This window comes from Lampetra planeri, chromosome 5 (assembly GCF_965212315.1).
Source record: "Lampetra planeri chromosome 5, kcLamPlan1.2.h2, whole genome shotgun sequence".
NCBI lineage: Eukaryota > Metazoa > Chordata > Hyperoartia > Petromyzontiformes > Petromyzontidae > Lampetra > Lampetra planeri.
The window spans coordinates 14,568,503-14,588,259 of NC_136111.1; the positions used below are offsets into that span (position 1 = coordinate 14,568,503).

The 19,757-nt window shown below is 46.8% G+C and overlaps 2 protein-coding genes across 4 annotated transcripts in view; both read right to left on the minus strand.

Annotated features, from left to right (window-relative positions):
• DYNC2H1 (dynein cytoplasmic 2 heavy chain 1) overlaps window positions 1-13,207 on the minus strand; it is a 186,277-nt gene extending 173,070 nt beyond the window's left edge. Inside the window, exons 1-12 of the mRNA XM_078594604.1 lie at window positions 12,944-13,207; window positions 10,534-10,730; window positions 9,867-10,055; window positions 8,540-8,672; window positions 7,318-7,430; window positions 6,429-6,573; window positions 4,728-4,960; window positions 3,982-4,116; window positions 2,484-2,597; window positions 1,237-1,348; window positions 605-729; window positions 189-364 (exon numbers count right to left, since the gene is read on the minus strand). Coding sequence (XP_078450730.1) covers window positions 189-364; window positions 605-729; window positions 1,237-1,348; window positions 2,484-2,597; window positions 3,982-4,116; window positions 4,728-4,960; window positions 6,429-6,573; window positions 7,318-7,430; window positions 8,540-8,672; window positions 9,867-10,055; window positions 10,534-10,722 — 1,664 coding nt within the window. The 5' untranslated portion in view covers window positions 10,723-10,730; window positions 12,944-13,207. The remainder of the gene's footprint in view (window positions 1-188; window positions 365-604; window positions 730-1,236; window positions 1,349-2,483; window positions 2,598-3,981; window positions 4,117-4,727; window positions 4,961-6,428; window positions 6,574-7,317; window positions 7,431-8,539; window positions 8,673-9,866; window positions 10,056-10,533; window positions 10,731-12,943) is intronic.
• A 2,187-nt stretch (window positions 13,208-15,394) lies between these two features.
• On the minus strand, window positions 15,395-19,746 carry XRCC2 (X-ray repair cross complementing 2). 3 transcript variants are annotated; one of them, XM_078594608.1, is made up of 3 exons: window positions 19,684-19,746; window positions 18,258-18,318; window positions 15,395-17,628 (listed from the first exon to the last, which is right to left on the minus strand). In XM_078594608.1, exons 2-3 carry the CDS (start codon window positions 18,310-18,312, stop codon window positions 16,583-16,585), a joined length of 1,101 nt encoding a protein of 366 aa, XP_078450734.1. In that variant the 5' UTR covers window positions 18,313-18,318; window positions 19,684-19,746; the 3' UTR covers window positions 15,395-16,582. The 3 variants fall into 3 exon arrangements, with proteins under 3 accessions (XP_078450734.1, XP_078450733.1, XP_078450732.1); XM_078594607.1 differs by lacking the exon at window positions 19,684-19,746 and adding an exon at window positions 18,869-19,013; XM_078594606.1 differs by lacking the exon at window positions 19,684-19,746 and adding an exon at window positions 18,518-18,662.
• Between the last annotated feature and the right edge of the window lie 11 nt (window positions 19,747-19,757).

The following is a 19,757-nucleotide window of genomic DNA, read 5'->3' on the forward strand; positions in this document are numbered from 1 at the left end:
GGAGGAGAACCGTGGCCCCGCGAAATTTGCGAATGCATGTTGCGGACCCGTAGTTACCGCGTTTGGTAAATTGGTATACAGATAATAAACCGTGTGCACATGAAATCATGTTGGACTGCCTGGGACATACAACCAAGGTGCATGTCTACAGGTTGAGAGCTGCAGTTATCGTGGTTTCCCAAGCTCACCCAACACCAGCATCCGGGTCTGCGATAGCGGCGAGTGTGTCACGGCTCCACCCCTCGAAGTGCTCGCGCCGATATAGCGAAAGCTCCTCCTGCAGTGCCAGCGAGTCTGTGCGAAACGCGGCAAACCCGGACAACGAGCCCAGCAGCACCGTCGCCGTGTCCAGTGTCTCTCGCATCTGTATACACCCACGGCACATGTACACGTTCACATACACCTAAGCTTGCAACGCATGTCGAAATTACTACTCATCCTTGTTATTCAATTGTCACAATTCAATTTGTCGTATTATGACAGCCCTAATCAAAAGCAGGCACATATATGCAGATGCAGGTGTACATACCTACGCATGATCATGCACACATGCTTGTTTGCCCATGCTCGTGTGTTTGTGCTGCATAATGTGTGCTCGCGCTACCTTGGCCTCCAGTTGCTGCACCCACACAATGTTGTTGACAACCTCCGACAGGTTCTTTCCAGCGGGGGGGCCTGTGGACTCGCCAGGCACTCCGTGACTGCGCTTGTTAAAGTCCGCCCATACACCTACCGCAACACGACACACATTACACAACAACACGTGACAACACGAACCACATCACACTACAAATATAACCACACAGGCATCACAAAATCACACACAACTCATGTGACCATCCAAAATACATCACCATACCACATCACACTGTAACATGCATCACCACAATATTTATCACTACACAAAACCTGGCCACAAGGTACACAAAGACAAAGATAACCTTGTTAAGCTGACACCACTCTTCGGGCAAGTGGTGTTAGCAAATGCTGAATACGACTGGGATGGTGTGGAAGAAACATGGCCAGTCACTTTTGTCACCCCAGTAGAGATACTTACAAAACAAACCAGATATGTACTGATTTAAGGCTGAGTCGACCAAGGGAAAGCTTTGTCACTGGTGTTACAGATGGATGGAATTAAAATTAGGTTGCTGAGTTGATAGGATAGTGCACTACTCACCACACCTCCGCTACCCACAAGGCACGCACACACATACACATTTTGAGTGAACTCACTCTTGTTGTACTCTGTGAGTTGTGCCAGCAGCGTCTCCCGTTCAGACAGTAGCTCCTGGCTGATGTGTGGCCGGCAGAGCAGCTCACGGTACCTGTGAAACTCCTGCAGTAGCTGTCACACACATACAAATAATAGTGATACACAGCCCTTTGACAATTCACTGCTGGATGAAGGTCTTCTTATGCATTGTACATCTGTAATGACAGGGTGACACCTGCTGGCCTGGAAGGGGAATCACGGGTACGGGCACGGTTAAGTAACAACTAATCAGAGGGGGAGGTGTATCTAGGGCAAAGGTATAAGGTGAGGCTAGCTGAGATACTCCGGGAACCTGCTCGAAGGTTCCACGAGAGGGCGTGGCCGGAGGCGGGGCTTAGCCACGACTCGGGGGATATAAGGGGGTGCGGATCCGGGCTCGGGGCTCGTGTGTGGGGTCTTGGGTCCTGGCTGCGTCGCTGCTCGCCGACATCTCTCTCCGTCGTCCAGCCACGTGTAAGATCTCCTGCGTAGTTCCATCGCTGTCATCGTCACACCACCAGCCAGCAGCGTAGCCGAGTGGAGGCGATAGAACCACGCTGAGTGATTGGCTGTGTGTAGCCAGTAGAGACATTAATACCTAGTGTGGTACTCAGTGTGGGAAAGGATAAGTGTTGGCCTGTCTTGTGCCCAGTGTGAGTAATAAAGAAGAGTTATCCTCTACACGACGTGTCGTGGAAGTCGCTCATTATACATCTCGAGGGTAGTTTTACCAAGCTGGTCAGTGCAACTTAGTGAAGTATATATATGAACAGAAAGACAAAAAATATCACATAGCTAGACAGCGCTTGGAACAGGTGCTGTTAATGTGTACCTATTAATTCTGGAATGGCCAGAAGGGATAGGACAAGTTGAGATACCACTTTGTATGTATGTATGTTGAACTTCTTTCGCACCGTATGTAGCCAATGTTATCCAATTCGTTCACCCAATGCTCCACCATTCTTCCCAATGCATGTATGGACATACATGTACACATACATGTACACATCGACACATAAAATGGACCACTTGGACATCCTTCAAATATTGTGGAATCTATCCTCTCGGCCATGCAATTTGAATGATTGCAGGCAGGGAAGCATGCATGCCATCCTTTCATTAGCAGTTTTGTGGAAAGCCCATCCATGTCTGACAGACACTGATCCTAGTGCCAAGCTGTGTAATGTGCTTCGCACCTCCTCTGGCAAACAAATTCACCATCACTCACCTGTGCAGGGTTTCCCTGGGTCTGCATGAGGCGACTCCGAAGCTTTGCTGCCACGCGAGACTCTGCTGGCTCCACCACCCGTTCGTATTGCAACACCGCGGCCTGCCACAGGGGCTGAGAGGCCACGCGGCAAATGTAAGATTGCATGTTTATAAAAGGCGTATCATTGTGATTGCTTGTAAATATGTGTTTTGTATAATCTATGTATTAATTGTAAAAGGCTGTATGTGTGTCATTGTGATCGAAGTGTATTTTAACGTGGGCATAAGTGTCTGATAATGAGTGTCGCGTAAGCTATGTTTTAATCTGCCTGTGTGTGACTGTATATAAGAGTTTATATGGGGGTGAATATACATGTGTAGCTGTGTGTGTGGGGAGTGGTGGCATAGTAGTTAGTGCGCTGTGCTACAAACCTGATGACCCGAGTTAGATTCCTGCTCACGATCAATACCAATGAAGATTATCTGAACCGATCCTCGGCCTCCCGACGTCGACTCAGCCTCAAATCAGTACCCGGTGCAGTGTGTAAATATTCCCACTAGGGAGACAAAGGAGGCCGGGCATTGTGCTGGCGACCCACCCCTTCGTGTGCCCTGCCGGTCTTCATAGGTGCTCGCTAAGAAGCACTTGCCCCAACAGTCTGCTAAGGCTATTTGGGGAATCTTTGTCTTTGTAGCTATGCGTGTGTATTAGGATGAGTTTCACATTAAAACATTTAGGATTTAAGATTTTTAAGGGAAGTTTCATATCACTTCGGATAACATAATATTTTCAGATTAATTGCCAACATATTTTTTCGATTCATCCAAAATGTTGTAATCATGTAATTAATATATATGTAGAGGAGTATTGTGAGTAACCATGAGGTGGCGAACAGAAGGAGGTGCGAGCGAGTTGACAGCCAAGGATGACGCAATGTCACGGGTGGTGTAAGAGGTCCCTTCGGGAACAAAGGCGGGTCCGAGCTAGGGGGAGGAGCCGCCCAAGAGGTTCTTAAGGGGGACCCCGTGACGAAGGCGTGGGCGTTGTGGGGAGCCAGAGTAAGGATCGGCTGCAGGGTGTCTCTCTCTCCTCGTCACAGAGTGGTGTTAGTTGAACCCCTGCTCCGGGCAGATGAGTGGGAGAGCCAAGGGGATAGTCGAGGGTAGGGTCCAGATAGTATTCAGTGTCCGGGTAAGGACCGAGATAGAGAGCACCTACACTGGTGTGAGCATAGAGTGTCGAGTGTAACAGTGATTTAATAAATGGCAACAGCCCTTATAGTATTCCTCGTCTCCACGTGGTTCTACTGCACAACATATACATTAATCTGTGTGTAAGGCTGTGTGTTAGAGTATGCTAATGTCAGTTGTTTTTGTGTGAGTCTTTGTCTTTGTTAATGTGAGGCTGTGTGTCTGAGTGAGTGTAAGCAAGTGTGTGTTTGTGTGCATGCAGTTCAAGAGCACCTTCTATGAATGTGCTTGAACATCTGAAGGCATGAGCACACAAGCCTGCGTACCTGCGTGTAGGGATTGTAGTGCAAGGGGTTGAGGCCTTCAAATGGCTTGAAAGCCTTGCTCGGCTGAACAGTATCTCTCTCAGAGCCTGATAGCAGTGCCAGCAGTTGCTCATGAGCAGTGCGCAGGCTAAGCACCTGAGACAAAAGCAGGAGACAAGGAAACAAATAAACACACTGGTACAGGAGAACACCCATGTGGAGATAAAATAGGAGTGCAAATGTAGTCATGCACACAGAGAAATGTGGACTCAGGTATACACCCACAAGTGGCCACAATGGCACAGAGGGACACTATATAATCCTTTGGTAATTCGATGTCACCATTTAGGGGGTTTTTGCGGTCTTGTTTGAATTGTCCATTTTATCGTGACAATTCAAACTAGCTATTTAACACATAATCTGAACAAATTTAAAAACACTGATTCTTACATATGTGATTGAAAGCATGTTGTGTGAACTTTACCATTAATTATTAAACAATGAATAAATTCGTAAAATTAAATAATGCAATGTGTTCTTGGTCTTCAGTGGATTAATCTAACACCAAATTTTATATGTTATTATTCAGTCATTCAAGAGTGGGCTGAGACCATAAACTTATTACATTTGAGAACTAATTTCAACTGCGGATAGCTGAACGACAAATTCAGTGGAGCCCGTTCAGTTCTCTGACATCGTATTATCCTCTGCACACTGCTAGAATAAGACTGATATCCACACACACAGCTACAATTAGTCAGAGGCACCTGTCGGAGCCGGGAGGCCAACCCCTGCACTGCATCAGTGTTCACGGCGCCCCCACGCCAAGCATGGGGGGTGAACCGGCTCCAGGCGGCTCCCGTGAGCTGCTCGCATGTGTCTGTCCAGCGCTGGCAGAGTGACGCCGCTGCAGACAGTGCCTCCCGAACTTCAGAGAACGGTGCCACCCATGGGGGCACCCCTGCCAGGGCGTGAGACACGTGCCGCGCGAGGGAGGCACCTATGCATGCACGCAGGCGAGTACGAGCAGAACCAGCACCACAGGTGATGGCATGAGCAATAGAACCAGCAGCAGAAGTAAGGAGAAGCAACAAAACTCGTGCCACCAACAATGCACACGTATACATTTCTGATGATTGTAACCAAAAGCAAGTCCATTGAGACAGTCTCTTTCATAAAGAAATTCTGAGGTGCAACAAAGAATGTATCGTAAAAGTATATCAGTGCAGAATATTCTGAGTGCATTTTCCCTAAGATTGTGTGAGCGAGCGAATGTTCTAGCAAAGGGGTCAGCAACCTGTGGCTCCTGAGCCGCATGCGGCTCTTTACACACTTCTTCGTGACATAATGTATGTATGTATTCATAATGTATTGCGGCTCTTGAAATATTGAGTTTTGTACCCAATTAAAACAAAAATGTCTCTTCTTGTTATTTTGGCTGCCGACCCCTGTCCTAGCAATAGTGGGAGAGTGTGACTGTAATGTGATCAATCTTAATTTTGGAGCTTTCGTGACTGCAGGAATTACTCTTTGGTTATTTCGGTAAAGTCACGTATAAAGATAAAATAATAAATTAAATAATAGCATACGACGTTTCGATTGCAACACAAGCAATCATCATCAGGTATAAATGAAATAGCAACAAACATCTAACCAGAAAACTATAGACAGACATATAAGCAGACAGATATCACCAAGATACATAGAGAGAGAGCAATACATAGGCACACAGAGAGAGAATGTCTCTGTGACGAGGCCTTAAATAAAGAGAGGGGGCGGGGGCGGAGAGAGGGAGGGGGTTAGAGAAAAAAATTCGCATGCCAATGAGTATGACGACGGGTGGTAAAGTAAGCAAGCTTGAATTTAATGTGTCTCTCTCCCGTTCTCCTAATTTTCAAGCTTGCTTACTTTACCACCCGTCGTCATACTCATTGACATGCTAATTTTTTCTCTAACCCCCTCCCTCTCTCCGCCCCCGCCCCCTCTCTCTATTTAAGGCCTCGTCACAGAGACGTTCTCTCTCTGTGTGCCTATGTATTGCTCTCTCTCTATGTATCTTGGTGATATCTGTCTGCTTATATGTCTGTCTATAGTTTTCTGGTTAGATTTTTGTTGCTATTTCATTTATACCTGATGATGATTGCTTGTGTTGCAATCAAAACGTCGTATGCTATTATTTAATTTATTATTTTATCTTTATACATGACTTTACCGAAAGAACCAAAGTGTAATGTGATCGATTGATTTGCGGTTGTGTGAACAAGTTATTATAACACTGAGGGAGAGCAATCCTAAGAGCATGTGAGTAATCATGCAAGCGACTAATCGTAAGAGTGTACAAGTGCAAGTGGGTGAACGAGTGATGTGAGTGAGCAATCTTAACAGCGACTGTATGAGCCAGGAAGGGATCGTGTCTATAAGCTATTGTAACAGTGCTTAAGCAATCATGTGAGCAAGCAAGTGGTTACCGATGAGATGAAGGAGGTTCTCCATTCGCTGCTGTGGGTACGGCTCATGCTCCGTCTGCCTCCACACATCTTCAAGAATCTCTCGTGTCACCTCCAGCACTTCTGCCACCTCGTCAAGTGTTAACGAGTGCAGGGTCGCAAAATCCTGTACCCCCATGTCACCCACATCAAATGTAAACCTTTGCACAATTGGCAATTTTGGCACACTGAAAGCTCTCAATATTCATTCTTTTTCGACAGACAAACGATGCACTTTCCACTGAGCTAGTACTCATCAAGCCATTGGTTCAATTCGCAAATTAAAACTAACTCACCACTTCATTATCAACACTGCCGAATAATGCAAGAAAAATTTTGGACAAGCATTTCAAGCGAAGGTTCTTCTTCAAAGTAGATGGAGGGTAAAAATACTAAATCACGTTTAGAGATCACACATCACTGTGTTCTGCCTTTAAAACACTGAAAATTGCAGTTGGCATGTGAACACTTTTTAAATAAACATCCTCAAACTTTTCAGTGATTTGGGCACCACAGATTAAGCTCCAAATATAAATCAATCATTATGCCCACTCTCTGCTCTAAAGGGCCTGAATTGTTAGGTCTGATATTGTATGCATTATTTTCTGTTGTTAAGCAGCAGTAAGGAAGATAGCAAAATGCTATTTTCTCTTTAGAATTGTGGACCACTACTATCATGCTCCCTTAATTTGTAATATACATTTCCATATTCACAAAGTTACATTAGTAGTGTATTATCCGTGATCAAAGGCACTGTATGAATTAGTCGTTGAGAATGCTGACACATTGTAGACAATAGGGTTGTGTAATGAGTGTTGTGGGTGTGATCGCATCATTATGGTGTGAGTGGCTGTGCACAGCTTTGGGTTACCTTGGTGAGGGGCTCAAACATCAAATGGAAGAAACTAGCACGGGGGGCACCCTCTCCTCCCCGTGCAGCCAATTCCGCCCAAAATTCAAACTCATCGCACGGCGACAGGATACCTGTAGTATGCACACAGACATAAATACCGTATGCATTCCCACAATTGTACGTGCACAAGTACATACGCATGTACGCAGAAGTACAGGCACACACACATGCGCACGCGCTTTGGTGTGTGTGTGTAATGGGTTCCGGAGACACTTGTAGAGGTAACTTCTTTATTACAATATAACACTCCAACAGTCCTGATACTCTGTTACAGCCTAGGGACACAGCCTAGGGACACAGCCGAGGAACACAGCCTAGGAACACAGCCTACTCTAGCTACGCTCTGGGGTCCTCCGGCTACAATTACCCTAGGGGAGGCTACCTGACTCGACCCAGCCAAGGTGCGGGTCTAGACTCTGGCTTCCTCGGAACTCGCCCTTACAAGGACGTAGAGCCGGGAGTCCCAGAGTCCCACCACTGGCCCGCACAGCGTCCCGGCCCTTACAAGGACAAGTGGGACGAGGGGGTCCAGGGTCCTAAGCTGGCTGGTCTTGGGTCTTGAGCTGCGACTGGCCCCGATCAGCCAGGGAGCGGCCCTTTTATGCCTCTTTCCCATCGAGGGGTGGGGTTGTGTGTGCTCCGAGATACCCCACAGCCCCTCGTTGGTGGCGCCAAGGGGCTTAGCTGTCTGGGTTGTCTGGGATCCTAGAGCCGGCGCTGAGGGCTTAGCTGTCTAGGATCCTAGAGCCCCCAGCAGCCCCTCCCCTCGTGGGCTGGCACAGTGGCCCCTCCCCTGGGGGTCCGAGGTACCTGCAGATGGGCCCTGTCCACCACTGCTGGTAAGTGTGGCCCACCTATGGCACTACATGTGCACCCAACTGTAAGTGTGTGTGTATTTTTGTTATTTTCTTTGAACCTATCTACGTGACTTTACCGAAACACCCAAGAATATAATATTCATATGTGCTTGCTAACAACGCTTGCCCCAACAGTCTGTTTAGGATTTACGGGGGGTCTTTATCTTTATAGTGATATAAACTACTTGGAGTTTGATTTCGTTATACAAAGGAAAGTGGCTTTCTAGGGAAAAAAATGGTGCTGATCTACAGGTGGTGCAGGCAGCTGTATGCTCAACCCATCTCAAGTGTGCATGTGCACGTGTACGAGTGTGAGAGCATACCAGAGAGGTCAGATTCCACCTGAGCCTTTGAGCGTCCACGTCTGCCCGTAGGGTCAGATTGTTGCCTCAGGGCTCGGCCTAAACCGGACTCTAGTTCACTCAGGAGAGACTGCAGCTTGGGATCACCATCATCCTTCATACAGACACACATACAGACACACACGTGGAAGGATGTGCATATACACCGATTTGTATAAAGATTTTACATTCAACTTCAGTCTTTGAGAGAAAATGCTGCTCATGAGCATCTATTGAGGTCAGTAAGACACAAAGAAACAAAAATACCCTGCATAGCCTACAACAGCCTCTTGTGGAAACTGACGATACAACTCCCAAGGGGGTGGTGTGGTCAGTGGCTGGAGACTGACCTCAGGATTATGGGTTTGCAGCACAGTGCACTGAATTATGCACCACCATTTCTCACATTCATTCAAACACACATACATGTGTAGTAGAGTTAACTACTCAATGTTCACAAGTTGGGAGAGCTGACCGTAAACAAGGTTTTCCCGCGCGACCAAACGGTCAGGGTCAGATAGGGTGAATTGGGATCCAAAAGCAGATTGGGAACGACCAATCACAGGGTTCCACAAGGTGGCCGGGGATTGGACAACCCGGCCACGAACAAGTATAAAGCCAGAGCACTGAGAGCTCTGAGGGAGTTCGGCTACACGAAGACCCAAGACGGCGGAAGAAGCCGAGGACCCTGGACCAAGCCCTCCAGCCCTCTTAAGGGCTAGGGTTCAGTGTAACCAGTGGTCGGGGAGACATCCCCTAGGTCCAGTCAGAGGACACTGAAAGAGCGGGATATTAAGTAGCCTGTAGGGTGCGGAAGCTTGTACCTTCTGAGTGTAACGGGTGAGGAGACCGTATACCCCTCAGTGCATAGGGACTGTGTTCATAAGACAAATAAAGGTGTGTGCTACAAAAGACGTTGAAGAGTCCGTCTGTACAACACTACACATGTATAAAAACACATGCATGAACACGTACAACCTATTTCTGTCAATCGACTGCTGGATGAGGGTCTCCCCATACCTTGTAGGCTCGTGAAAAGTATTTGACCAACCTTCAATACAATGGTCAATGCGGGTTTGGTGAAGGTGGGGGGAGTGGAGGACAAGAATAGATTTTGCCACACTGCACTCTATTGCCCACAAGCACTCTCCAAGCTAAAAGCCTGATTAGCTTCCATATTTTATGGAATCGGACACACTGCAGTTAATTTGGTCAATGGCATAAACACACATATTTGGTCAAAGGAACAAACAATCATACACATCCAAAAACACATACACATGAATTGCAAGCGCTCTCTCAGACGCACCTTAGTGAGTAGGGGGGCGTACACGTAGCGCACTGCGTGGTACAATGCGAGCACAGGCGAGTCGGCCAGCGAGGACACGAGCACGCATGAGTGCACGTTGTCTGCGGACAGAGCAGCGGCACGCAGCTTGAAGAACACGAGCACTTGTCGCTGCTGCTGGGACTCCACCGCGTCCAGCTTCATATCCACCTACAAGCAGAGTCCCTCATCAATAAAACTGTGTGCATTGATGAGAGAACCATTATTTATATCATTACCCGTTTGTCGTCATCACTACTCAATAGCTCCGCATTAATGCCTTCCATTGATCTAGTGCTATGGAGGCAATTGTTGGTGAATCATGTGCGTCGTATCGACTTTCGACACCTTTTCTAGGCACATAACCTGACGTAGGTTATGTCCCTAACCTGACGTAGGTTATGTCTGACGTAGGTCCGCAGACATTTTACCAAATATATTTTCAATTGTACCATTTGCTCCTGGCCACTTGAAATTTTGGGGCTTTGGGCCTGTGCTTAGTAACCATTATGTAATAATATATTTTTTAATATATCCATAGTTTTTCACAAAGATGTTTAACACCATCATTAACGCCAATGCTATCACAATCAGTAATAAGCACTAGGCTAGTCGCTGAACCATGTATCTGGCATCCCATGGTTGTCACCGTGTCAGAGAGCGCCATCTCATCCCCGCTCCTTCTTGCTGCCAGCACCAGGCTGTCGGGGTCATCCAGAAAGCGGGCGAGTGCCCGCGAGGTGGATAGACGCTGCACGCCCGTGTGCTGTGCCGCCAGCCCAAAGTAGTTCGCCACTGTCATGAGGACAAAGTCTCTTCGGACATCTTCGCCCGCCATGGTGGCCCCTGCAAAGAAAATGACAGATATGGAAATATAATGTAATGTACATGTGAACAACACTTCAACTTCATGGGACCTCCTCTGCCATTCCGACCGCAGGTATTGTGGTCAATGCAAACATGACCCCTTGTAAAAAAAGTGTCAGTTTTGTTGCCAGATAAAAGGGTAAAAAAACAATTATCATATTTTGCTACTGGCAAAGGAGGTTCCAATGGTGTAAATGCTTACCCCGAGCTCTCATACTCTGATGGTGCATTTTATTTGAGTTGTGCGCCTTTAGGCGTCATCTGGTCCAACACCATGTGAGACTAGGCTCTAAGAAAAGCTGTCTCGGGTGTGGACCAATCAATTTCAAGGACAGTGCATACATTATCAGAAAGGTGTCAGTTTTGTTGCCAGATAAAAGGGTAAAAAAAATGTATCATATTTTGCTACTGGCAAAGAAGGTTCCAAAGGTGTTAAGATGTTACAACACCAAACTGAAACCCTTTACGAGGAATAATGTCTGCATTAACCACAATACTTGTGGTCAGAATGCAAACAAAAAACCTACTCTGATAATATATGCATTGTCTTTGAAACTGATTGGGCGACATATTCTCAGGTTTTTTCGGTAAAGTCACGTAGGTAAAACATTAAAAGTAATGAAAGTAAAATAAAAACAAAACAAAAATAAAAATAAAATTCACGACGTTTCGGAGGCAACACAAGTCTCCGTCATCAGGTGGGACCGTCACAGCCAGATTAGCTGCATCAAGTGAAGCAATGATTCAAAATGTAATCCCTTATAAGCAAGTTGAAGGGGGGGAGGAGAGGGGGGAGTTCATCAGAATGTGGTAGCCAATGAATGGAACGTATCGGGAGGGAGGGGGGTGGGAGGGGGAGGGAGCCAACAAAACATTTGGCGACGGCTTGGACGCGGCTGCTGCGCACGCCAACACAATGGGCAGAAAGGGGGGAGGGGAGGTCTGATACACATGATAGAACAAAGGAACGAAAATGCCCATGTTTATACCAATGCAGGCTGAAAAATGAAGAGAGTACTGTTAAAAATAACTGGGGATGTTAACACTCGGTGAAGTAAATTAAAATAGTGCCTGTCAGATAAGATGGTCCGACAGGCACTATTTTAATTTACTTCACCGAGTGTTAACATCCCCAGTTATTTTTAACAGTACTCTCTTCATTTTTCAGCCTGCATTGGTATAAACATGGGCATTTTCGTTCCTTTGTTCTATCATGTGTATCAGACCTCCCCTCCCCCCTTTCTGCCCATTGTGTTGGCGTGCGCAGCAGCCGCGTCCAAGCCGTCGCCAAATGTTTTGTTGGCTCCCTCCCCCTCCCACCCCCCTCCCTCCCGATACGTTCCATTCATTGGCTACCACATTCTGATGAACTCCCCCCCCCCTCTCCTCCCCCCCTTCAACTTGCTTATAAGGGATTACATTTTGAATCATTGCTTCACTTGATGCAGCTAATCTGGCTGTGACGGTCCCACCTGATGACGGAGACTTGTGTTGCCTCCGAAACGTCGTGAATTTTATTTTTATTTTTGTTTTGTTTTTATTTTACTTTCATTACTTTTAATGTTTTACCTACGTGACTTTACCGAAAAAACCTGAGAATATGAATCATTGCAGTCACGAAAGCTTCAAATCTAGAATGATTGGGCGACACCAGAGACACCTTTCTTTTGAGCCTTTTGGCGTCCTCTGGTATAACACCGTTTTGAGACTCAGCTCAAAACAATAAAAAAAGATTGTTTTATATTTTCTTTATTTTATTATTTCCCTTCTACGTGACTTTACCGAAAGAACCAAGAATATGAATCCCTGCAGTCACGAAAGCTTTAAATAAATATTCCAGTTACCATGTTACCCGCGTTACCCTCCTCAGTACCTTAATCCCATTACCCCGTTACCTCACGCACAATCGTCTCGTTACCCTCATTGCCCTCAGCCCTTGTTACCTTCTATCCCCCACCGTTACCTCTTCACCCTCGTTACCCTTCGTTACCCTTCGACCACGTTCCTGACATTGTTGAGTTCCTCCCACGACTCCCAAGTTACCCCATGACCCCACTCACCCGTTACCATTCTTGACTCCCGTTACCCTCACTAACCGGTCGTCCATGTGACCCGCAGTACCATCGTTACCCTGTGACTCCAGTTACCTCGTTATCCCCCCCCACGTTACCCTCGTTACACCTCGCACAGACCTCCCGTCGACGCAATTGAGGCCAATGCGGGTCGCACGGCCGCCGCCGCCGTCACCGCCGCCGCTGCTCTTGGGTGGAGGGTGGCGCTCAGAGGTCGCCCGGCTCGTCGGCAGCTGCCGTCCCTTGTGCTGGTTGAGCTAAGTTAGTGGAGGAGCTCACTCACGCTTTGCCGTCGTCTTTGCTTATTTTGTCGCCTTTCTCCGTGCGTCGGGGAGCTCCGCGAGACTCCAGGGAGGGTTGGTCAGCAACACGCCCCCCTGATTGGTCCCGCGTGGACCACGTGACGGCGGTCAGCCAATCGCGAAGCCTCTTTGCCTGTCTGGTGAATGATTCGAGGCGGGTGGCCGCGTCTGTCCCCATGGCGACGAGGCCGGCGAATGAACTCCTCAGCAAAGGGGCGGGGCCATAAATGACGTCACGCGATTTTGGACGATTTTTGACCCCCCCCCTTCGTCACGCGGCGTCACAAAAAGTCAGACCCCCCCCTTAAATATGACGTCACAATGCTCTGCTCCACCCCCCAAAACCATATTTTTAATTTGAAAATAAAACATGCTTCAAATCGCTTTAAACTATTGTCATTGAGTGCGTATTTAATGCGGCGCTGTACTCTCATGTTGTAGGAGTGTTGTTATAACAATTAGTGTTGTTATAACAATTCTATATTTATTTAAAGTTGCACATTTCAACCCCCCCCCCCTCGTCACACATCGTCACAAATATTTGACCTCCCCCCCCCCAGGTGCGTGACGTCATTTATGGACGGTCTCAAAATACAATTAACAATTATACGCAATCGTCAACATTTCTATTAAAGGAAACGTATAAGACTGGCGACGTCTCTATCTTTATATATACCTAGCAAAACACATGTTTGTGCAAACCTGTTAACCCCTTTATCAGTGCCCTACCTTATTACAGACAGATTCCGACCTTATCGGTAACTCCCGTGCCCTTATAAATCTCAACGTTCATCCTACAAAGTCCCATCACAAGGAAGAAACACAACACAGACAAAAAATAATGTGTGCCCGTACTGAAACGGCTGTACGCCGTATGGACCTAAAAATGCAATTTCCCTGTACAAGAAAACGGGATGAACCGTATGGGTTGACAGGTATGGTTACGGGGAAGACACGTTGCCCGAAACGTCGCCTATATATTACTTTGCGGCAGTGTCGTTGTTGTTATGCACGTTGAATGTATTCTTCGTGAATAAATTAACTCGGACGTTTAATCAGCAACAAATAAAGGTGAGCAGACAGACGTCTCATCGTTGCATATACTGTCAGAGCATGGTTTTTGGTATTTTCACCACAAGTATATGTGGTTAAAGCAGACATGATTCCTTGAAAAAGGTTTCAGTTTGGTGTTTTAACATCTTAACACCTGTTTGTTGCCAGAAAAAAGGGCGAACCCTATTCTTATATTTTGGTACTGGCAAAGGAGGTCCCATGATGTAGATGCTCACCCCCAGCGCTCATTACTCTGATAGTGCATTGTCTTTGTGCTGTGTACGCCTTTTGGCGTCATCTGGTCTAACACCGTTTGAGACGAGGCTAAAAAGAAAGCTGTCTCTGGTGTGGACCAATCAGTTTCAAGGACAATGCATAAATGATCAGAGTATTGTTTTTTGTTTGCATTTGACTGCAAGTATTGTGGTGAATGTAAACATGATTCCTTGCAAAAGGTGTCAGTTTTGTTGCCAGAAAAAAGGGGAAAACCTCTGTTAAGTATATTTTGGTACTGGCAAAGGAGGTCCCATGATGTAGATGCTTTCCCCGAGCTCTCATTACTCTGATAGTGCATTGTCTTTGTGCTGTTTGCCTTTTGGTGTCCTCTGGTCTAACACCGTTTGAGACGAGGCTCAAAAGAAAGCTGTCTTTGGTGTGGACCAATCAGTTTCAAGTACAATGCATAAATTATCAGAGTATTGTTTTTTGTTTGCATTTGACTGTGGTTAATGTAAACAGGATTCCCTGCAAAAGGTGTCAGTTTTGTTGCCAGAAAGAAGGGGAAACCCCCTATTAGTAGTATTAAGTTTAATTGTCTAATCAGGTGATAATTGAACCTTATGACGGAACCCCGGGGTTCCGAATGAACGGAAGTCAAAATCGAAATAAATGTTTTTATTTTTGGCGACTCCGTCCCACCGCGCATATAAACGCCGCGACCCACGTGGCGCGGATCGTTCTGTTGTCATGTCGTTCAAGCGCAGCAGCGAGGACGAATGCGCAGAAGAAACAAAACTTTTAAACTTTGATTAGCGCATCGTGTAGAGCTCGTCGAGAGGAATAGATTGCCGCATCGTTCATATGTCAAGAGATGATTGCGTTTTTAACGAATCGCCCCTGATCTCGTAAAGGAACTCACTAAAACATCCTAATGCCGAAGCTGCCTGAGCCTCCGTGATGCTTTGCTGTATTATAAAAGCAACAATTTACACGAATGGACAGAGTATGCAGGTGCACTTTTATGTAAACACGAGAATTATCACAGTGGATCAAACGTACAAGAACGGGTTAGTGCGTATTTATCCGTTTGCGGCACTCGTGCAGCCAGTGGTGTAAATTTCACATTAATTTGGACGAGGCCAATTTTTGTTTTTTCCATAACACAAACGACTGTGGTTGTTAACTTGCTCACGCATCGTCTCTCTGTCCTCCACGATGGTACCAGACGTCACTCTTACCCTCGAAGTAACTTCTCAAGATCACCTCTGTTTAGATGGCTTTGGACGCAGCTTTGGTACATGGGACTGTTTCCGCGTGCGAGCGAAATTCCATTCATAAAATGTCCATGTCAGTCTCTCTGTAGCGCAAACATTTCACTTCTCAACTGGTAATTATTTTATCATCCCCTGGCCCTGGACTGAGTCAACTTACAACCAAATTATAACTTTCTGAATAGCTATTCAATCTCTAAGCACTGTCATTTGGGATATCATAGTATTAATTTAAAGGGCCACAAATAAACATGAGTATACATTTTTCTATACATATGGATACTTAACCTCATCTGGCTCTTTTTCATGTACACTCAGACTAAAATGAGTATATAGTGCAAATTATTGCAATGATTGAAAGCGGATCGGGACTAGAGGGTAACCATGCAAGCCGTAATTATTAACACGTGGCTATGCAATTGTCACGATTTGATTTGAGTATCAATGCTTCTTTTACCATTATGAATTGTAGAATTTGTAGTGGCTGCGGCGGGTCACGTGAAAATATGAAAACACGAATAAAAGAATAAATTCCTATGCGCAGGATCCTGCCAAGGGATGTTTGACCAACTACTTTTGAAGAAGCATATTGCTTTCTGTGGGAAGAAAACCGTAGCTGGATAACACTCACCACATGTGCCAGGGGATAACACTCAAAAGGTTTGCAAATATAGGTTAATCAACCCATCTCGTTTTTGGTCGTCTCACAGCCCAGACAGATTTGCGAGCTTCACAAATCTGCATGATCATTATTAACGCTGTCTCACATAGAAACATATACAGTGCATTAGGTGTGCAATAATGCATTGCCTCATCGATCAAATTAAATTCTCTAAGCCCACATTACAGACATCGAATCACATGTGCACACCAACCACGCTGCAAAATTTACACGCGTCTCCGCGTGGCAGACACTACAACAACCGCACGCCATCTTCACTAATAACGAACGAGCGCCGGAAATGGGTGCCGCCCGGAGCCCGGTCGAGCTCCAAGGAGAAAGTCTTCGAAGTCACTGTCCCCTGGCCACCGTCGTCACGACCGAACACAAAGCGCAGTGTCACCAATGCATGCCAAGCCCTGCCGAGGAGAGGCCGAGGCCCTGCACCGCGTGACGCCTGCTGCCGCCATGGCCTGAACAGCTGTTGTGTGGTGGCGATGAGTACCAGGCCTTGCTGGCGTGCCATGCGGTTGAGCACCTCGCAGCAGCGCTCCGTCACACTGACGCTGCCCGGGCAAGGTTGGTCCATCCAATAGAATGCCGAGAGCCCATCGAGCACCAGCAATCCCACATGCGGGCGGCTCGAGCCGAAAAGTGGAGGCAACGCCACCTGTTCCTCTAGTGCCAGCAGTGTCAGTTCAAGCTGCGAGGCAGTGTGGCACGTGGCTATAGACAGACAGCTGAGGCACTCCCGTAGCGCCAGCTCTGCCGCAGCCTCATCATCATCGTCTTCCGTTATCAAATCTCTGTCACCATCAACATTGCATTTATTTTCACAAACTACTCTGTTGCCACCGAGGAGGCATTGTCTGTCACCAGTGGGGCCCCCAGGGCCACTAGTGCTACCACTAACACAGTTCCTACTACCACCATGGCCTCCCCTACCACAGTCACTGCCATCAATATGGCCTCCACGGCCACCAACATTCCCACAGCCACTGGCACAGTTTCCACCTGTTTCTACAATTCCATCTGCACAGCCATCACTACCACCCACGCTGGCACCAATGTGGCTATTGGCCTGGTCGCCAGCTTGCCCTGGGCGTCGCTTGGCAGCACGAATTCGGCGTTCCAGCAGTCCGACGAGGCGCAGGAGGTCGAAGTGTAGGTCGACGTCGAGCAGGATGGCACGCATCCCCAATCCCCCCGCCTCCACGGGCAGCAGACAACTCGCCAGCAGGCGGTACACCACCTCCGTCTTGCCGCTGCCCTCTGGTCCATGCAGCTCAATCACGTCTCCTGCGAGGGACCCGGGAGATCGAGGTCAAGCATTCAAGGGAGTGGAAAGATGATGGGAAGGAATGTAGTTATAGATCAATGAGATGGGAATCATGGGGGTTTGGTGCAATGAAGACCAATCACAGAGTCGCAGTTGAGTATCACAGCGTTAGGGTGTCATCATGTGGAGACTCACAGGGGTCATCAGATGTGAACGGGGGTTGAGTGACTCTGGGGATCAGTGATCAAGAGGACATTTGCAGCATCAGGTGGGAAGTCACAAGAGGCCACGTGTAACAGAGATTAGGAGACCACGAGCTTTGGAGCTCCTAAAGTCTAATAATAATTTTATGATCATAGTCATGGGTGATCACGAGGTCAAGATTGAAGGAGCTCGCAGTTTAGTATTGCTCAGCTTTAGCAAGATCTCCTTAATAAAAAGTACTGTCCCAAGGTATAAAAACCAGTCTTCGAGACTGCAATTTGAAAATCCAATTTCCTGCTGCCGAGTCACAGGGGGATTCTGAACCCTCATTCCTGGATCCATACTTCAAGACATGGATCCTGAAATCCAGTCTGCCATCTTTAAAAACTAGTTTTGTGTCCTCAGGACTGAAATGTGATGGTGCCGGGGTTCCAAGGTCACTCACCGGGCCGTGGCAATCCTACAGGGAAAAGCTCCGTGTCGAGACTGCTCAAGTTCATCCTTCCCTGCAGTGGGAGAAGTAGCATGAGAAGGGATTTCAGTGCTGCATTTAACTTGGTTATTTCCGAAAAAAGATAATTTTTCTATTTTGAAGCTGTTAATTGGGTTACTGTAGTTAGACAGCAGTAATTAATAAAAACATGTCAGAATTAGATGTGGGCTACACAACTGTGGCACAGTGGGCTGTAAACCTGCACAAATTACATGAATTATATTTGCCGTGCTGATGAGAGTGGTTTTCCTCGTGCACATGCCGGATTATTACAGTTGGGAGAATATAATCAAATCTAATATGGAACAGAAAATGTTAAGGACTAACAATGGCAAAGCCATTTAACAGACGTCACTCATCTGCAAACGCAGCAGCGTTTTCGATTTAATACCGTGTTTGAAAGTAACGTTAAAGTCTTAGCTTTCTCATTAACCAAAGTTCAAACTCATATTGGATCGCGCACAACACAAAGCATAGAACAGGGGTGGGGACTGGGGAATCAGCCTCTTTTAACACTTTATACTGGCCACGCAATAACACACACACACAGTCACTTCTGTTACTTCACGAGGCACTTCAAGATGAGGGGCAGACCCAGCAGATGCCATGGGCTGGCTGACTGGTAGATGACCGATAGATGCCACCCAGCCGTATCCCACCCCCAAATGTGCCAATTTTGTGCGTTTTAGCCGCCCGGCGCTCCGCTAGTTGTTGTGAGCGTCGCTCCTCTCCATCCTCATTACACACATAACACTCCCTACACACCCTACAACACACACACCACTTAATACACACACCCTACAACACACACACACACTACAGCACAAACACAACACTTAATACACATACGCACAAACACAACACACCACTTAATACACACACCCTACAACACACACACACACACCACTCAATAACACTCCCTACACACCCTACAACACACACACCACTTAATACACACACCCTACAACACACACACACACTACAGCACAAACACAACACTTAATACACATACGCACAAACACAACACACCACTTAATACACACACCCTACAACACACACACACACACCACTCAATAACACTCCCTACACACCCTACAACACACACACGCACAACACTTAGTACACACACACGCACAAACACAACACTTAATACACACGCACAACACTTAATACACACACAACACTTAATACACACAACACTTAATACACACACCCTACAACACACACAACACTTAATACACACACACGCACAACACACAACGCACAAACACACGCACAAACACTTAGTACACAAACACACCCTACACACACAACACTTAATACACACACACACGCACACACATTTACTACACACACCCTACACACACTTAATACACACAGCTGCTCGTGCCAGGATGGGTGCACCCCACCACCACCACGTGTGCTGTGAGCGACAGCCTCGTTTCCCTACAA